Raw genomic sequence first — 5,289 nt, 5'->3', positions numbered from 1 at the left:
AGATAAATTTTTATAAATATGTAAATATATTTATATATACTTTTATGTGTAAATATATATATATGTATATATAAAATTTGAGAAATGGCATGTAAGTTTCTATGATACTTTCTACATATAAATTATGATTCCAAGTCATTTGATTACAAAGAATTCAGAGAATGAATTTATTTTAGTTTGAAGAAATCTTTATTGAACACCAAATAAAGTCAAGTCATGTGACTAGTTTTTCATAGTCAACTAAAAAAAAAAATGTACCATGAGAGAAAGTCCACTTTCATTTATTCAAATCATTTTTTAGATGTTGTGAACACAGAGCCTGGTTTCTATTGGTGATGACTTTTTTCAGGGCATTTTTTACATCCTTATTTCTGAGGCTGTAAATTAAAGGGTTCAACATGGGAATGATCACTGTATAGAATACAGAGGCCATCTTATCTGTGTCAAGAGAATGCTGAGAACTTGGTTGTAAGTACATAAAGATGAGGGTCCCATAGAATATGGTGACTGCAAGCATGTGGGAGCTACATGTGGAGAAGGCTTTGCGTCTTCCCTCAGCTGAGTGCATTCTCAGGATGGTAGAAATAATAACCATGTAGGAGATAAAGACAATCAGAACAGAGGAGATGAAAGTAACAGCAGCACAGGCCAAAATCCATAGCTGTTTGGAACGTGTGTCTGAGCAAGTGAGCCTGAGAAGAGGCATGTCATCACAGTAGAAATGGTTGATGGTATTCGAGTGGCAATAGGAGAGACGAAAAGTGAAGATGGTATGAAACAGCGCCATCAGAAAGCCATAGCTGTAGGGGACAGCTACGAGCTGAATACAGACTCCTCGGGACATTGAGGCCATGTAGAGGAGAGGGCTACAAATGGCTACGTATCGATCGTAGGCCATGGAAGCCAGCAGCAAGCACTCAGATACCATGAAGGTGAGGAAACAGCCTAACTGGGCAGCACATGAGTTGAAGGAAATAACATTTTGCTTGTACAAGAAATTTCCAAGCATTTTGGGTGTAATGACAGAAGCATAACAGAAATCAACAAAGGCCAGGTTACTAAGGAAGAAGTACATTGGCGTGTGGAGTCGTGAATCTGTTCTGATGACTAGGATCAGACCCGGGTTGCCTGCTACTGTGAAGAGGTAGATGGATAACAGGGCAAAGAGGGGCATCTTCAACTCCTCTTGATCTGTGAGGCCCACAATAATAAACTCCTTAACCTGAGTGCAGTTGATCTGTGCCATATCTCTTCCAGACATCTGCATGAGGAAGTAGAAAAAAAAAGAGTTAAATTCAAGTTGCCATTATATAAGTGGTATTTTTATGCTTTGATATCTTGTAAGGAGATGTAATGATCAAAATTCTCCAAGACAGGCTTTAGCAATATGTGAACCGAGAACTTCCAGATGTTCCAGCTGGTTTTAGAAAAGGCAGAGGAACCAGAGATAAAATTGCCAATATCCACTGGATCATCAAAAAAGCAAGAGTTCCAGAAAAACATCTATTTCTGTCTTATGGACTATGCCAAAGCCTTTGACTGTTTGGATCACAATAAACTGTGGAAAATTCTGTAAGAGAAGGGAATACCAGACCACCTGACCTGCCTCTTGAGAAACCTCTATGCAGGTCAGGAAACAACAGTTAGAACTGGACATGGAACAACAGACTGGTTCCAAATAGGAAAAGAAATACATTAAGGCTGTATATTATCACCCTGCTTATTTAACTTATAGGCAGAGCACATCATGAGAAATGCTGGGCAGGAGGAAGCACAAGCTGGAATCAAGATTGCCGGGAGAAATATCAATAACCTCAGATATGCAGATGACACCACCCTTATGGCAGAGAGTGAAGAGGAACTGAAAAGCCTCTTGATGAAAGTGAAAGAGGAAATTGAAAAATTTGGCTTAAAGCTTAGCATTCAGAAAACTAAGGTCATGGCATCTGGTCCCATCACCTCATGGGAAATAGATGGGGAGACAGTCAAAACAGTGTCAGACTTTATTTTGGGGGGCTCCAAAATCACTGCAGGTGGTGGCTGCAGCCATGAAATTAAAAGACGCTTAGTTCTTAGAAGGAAAGTTATGACCAACCTAGATAGCATATTAAAAAGCAGAGACATTACTTTGCCAACAAAGGTTCGTCTGGTCAAGGCTATGGTTTTTCCAATGGTCATGTATGGATGTGAGAGTTGGACTGTGAAGAAAGCTGAGTGCCAAAAAATTGATGCTTTTGAACTGTGGTATTGGAGAAGACTGTTGAGAGTCCCTTGGACTGCAAGGGAGATCCAACCAGTCCATCCTAAAGGAGATCAGTCCTGGGTGTTCATTGGAAGGGCTGATGCTGAAGCTGAAACTCCAGTAGTTTGGCCACCTGATGTGAACAGTTGACTCATTGGAAAACACCCTGATGCTGGGAGGGATTGGGGGCAGGAGGAGAAGGGGACAACAGAGGATGAGATGGCTGGATGGCGTCGCCGACTGAACTGAGCAACTGAACTGAACTGAAAGAGATGTAATGCTAACATATAGTTAGCCTACAGGGATTCTGGAAATGGGATGGAGAGCTCAGTTCAGTTCAGTTCATTTCAGTTGCTCAGTCCTGTCCGACTCTTTGCGACCCTATGAATCGCAGCACGCCAGGCCTCCCTGTCCATCACCAACTCCAGGAGTTTACTCAGACTCGTGTCCATCGAGTCGGTGATGCCATCCAGCCATCTCATCCTCTGTCATTCCCTTCTCCTCCTGCCCCCAGTCCCTCCCAGCATCAGGGTCTTTTCCAATGAGTCAACTCTTCGCATGGGATGGAGAGTAGAAACAGATAAATGTGGGAAAGACATAGCTTTCTTCTCCTGAATTCATTGTTTATACAGAAATGGGAGCTGTGGAACAGCCTGGTTTCTGTTGAAAGTTCCTGAACATTAAGCTATCTGCAACTTTAATTTATTAAAATGTTCAGCCATTCTTTAAAGTTTTTGGTGAATTCACTACAGTACTGCTTCTGCTTTATGGTTTTTTTTTTTTTTTTTTTTGGCCTTGAGTCAAGTGATATCTTACCTAATTAATCTGTTCTATTTCATTGTATCCAGTTATTGCTCAGACTCTCAGTCATGTCTGAATCTTTGTGATCCAGTGGACTATCTGTTGCCTGCCAGTCTCCTCTATCCATGTGATTCTCCCAGGGAGAATACTGGAGGGGATTGCTATTTCCTCCTCCAGGGGATCTTCCCAACCCAGGGACAGAACCTGCTTCTCTTGAGTCTCCTTCATTGGCAGGTAGATTCCTTACCACTAGCGCCGTCTGGGTACCCGTACTCCCTGCATTGAAAGGCAACGTCTTCACCACTGGAAGTCCATAGCTATTATTGTTTTATTGAGAAACTGTTAGCATTAATAGCATAAACTAAATATTCTGCAGTGGTATTTGTCTTTGACTTGTCTGTCATTGTACCTGTGCAGACAGAACTCCATGTTATTCCAAGGCTGGCAGAAACATAGTTCTGCATTATGTTTTTCTTAAATAATTTATCACTAAAAGGTCACTGTCAATTACAGACTATCTTTGTAGTTATGTTAATAATGCCAGTACTGAAAATAGGTAAGTATGGAAGCTACAATGAAGAGTTTATTTACTTCATTTGTTTTACCAAAACTTTAAACCTAAAATCATATCATTATGCTCACTCTGCATATGAAGAAGAGTAGATCAAAACAAACATCCCAAACAAAATCAGCAGGCTGATCTGACTATGATTAGCTGTGTTTCAAAATCTGTGTGTTTCTGACTTGAGTCCACACCTTATTATTATGCTATCACTATAGTATATCTTATTAGATCTATTGTAAGGAGCAAATTATTTCCAGATATTTTTGCTATAATATTGCACATTTTTATCTCTAAAGCAGGAATTTACATGATCAAAAAAAATGAAAATAATTTGCATTTTAAAAAACAAATGTAATTTTTTAGTAAATAAAAAGAGAAAGGAAAAGAGACAAAATAATGTTTTTGTTCATAGAACTGCCCAGACCAAGCCACTTCTCTAGACTACTAGCTTTCAGACTTAAACTTTTTGACTACAAATCCCAGAAATAAATACCTTTTACATGATGATGTAGAGCTAATAATTACATCTAGAATAATACTCATTGCCTGGCATTGCTTACCTTCCATAGTCCTTTGTGCTGTACTGTAATCTGTTCTATTTTGTCTTGTCCAAATCATCCAGGCCAAGAGTCTAAAAACTGAGTTCATTATATGAGGCCGTTACAAGCACAATATCGAAAACTATAATCTAGGTCATCCCCCACCATCACCATTTTCAGAAACACAGATAAGCAACTTATCGATAAATAGATCTAGGCTACACTTCCCACTCTGATCTATAGCCAAGACTGTGCACATCCTATCCTTAATGTTTGTCTTGATTATGTCTGACTGCTGCTTCTTTAGGAGCCTATTTCATTTCACTCATTCCCTCATTCAAGAATATATGTTGAGAATTATTAATTTCCAAATACTACTTAGAGTCTGAAAGAAAAGACAGTAGACTAGACCTGAAGGGGGAAAAAAAAAGCCTTATTCACATTTTCTCTATTTTTCTGGTCTCTTTTCCTCTCACTCATCTTTCTCCACTTCAAAAACACAAAACTTTGTGACATTTATACATAGATATCATTTTGCTGTCTATCAAAAATAAGGTGTGAATTATATTTTAAAACATCTGTGATGTTTCATAATTTTGTCCCAGAATAGTCTTATTGTTCTGATTCCATTTAACTCTCCAAACCAGTAAGGGATGTCCCCTGGCCTCTTTGTCAATAAAAACATGACCTGCCATGCTTCTCTTCCATTGTCTTTGCATTTCCTAGTAAACCTCCCCACAGGAAAAATATATAAAGGGAATACTGTTTAATTATCACCTCTTCTTTGAAGTTGCTTCCCAAGTTTAGTTAATGTTTTTCATATTTGTGTCGTAAAATCCATTCAGACATACTTTATTTATATTTTCTCTTGCATTTATAAAAACAAAATGTTTCTATAACATTTTCATTGATGGAGTTTTGATACTTTATGTTTGACAACCTTGTTCTCTGTGCTTTTGTTTTTGTTATCTTTTTTAAAATTATTTTCCAGTGAAGTCTGTTCTAAATGTTAGGTAAATTGTTAGTCTCTCTGTTGTGTCTGACTCTTTGCGACCCCATGGACTGTAGCCTGCCAGACTCCTCTGTTCATGGATTTCTCAGGCACGAATACCGGAGTGGAGTGACATTTCTTCCTCCAGAGG

General features: G+C 38.8%; 1 protein-coding gene across 1 annotated transcript; it reads right to left on the bottom strand.

The window, feature by feature from the left end:
* Window positions 1-277: 277 nt before the first annotated feature.
* Window positions 278-1,246, bottom strand: LOC110144571 (olfactory receptor 8U1). Its single transcript, XM_020904512.2, has one exon. It carries the CDS (start codon window positions 1,244-1,246, stop codon window positions 278-280), a length of 969 nt encoding a protein of 322 aa, XP_020760171.2.
* Between the last annotated feature and the right edge of the window lie 4,043 nt (window positions 1,247-5,289).

The sequence above is a fragment of the Odocoileus virginianus genome, chromosome 10, assembly GCF_023699985.2.
Source record: "Odocoileus virginianus isolate 20LAN1187 ecotype Illinois chromosome 10, Ovbor_1.2, whole genome shotgun sequence".
Classification (NCBI taxonomy): Eukaryota; Metazoa; Chordata; class Mammalia; order Artiodactyla; family Cervidae; genus Odocoileus; species Odocoileus virginianus.
Note: the sequence above shows the minus strand (reverse complement) of the source record. Positions and strands in the feature narration are given on the sequence as shown.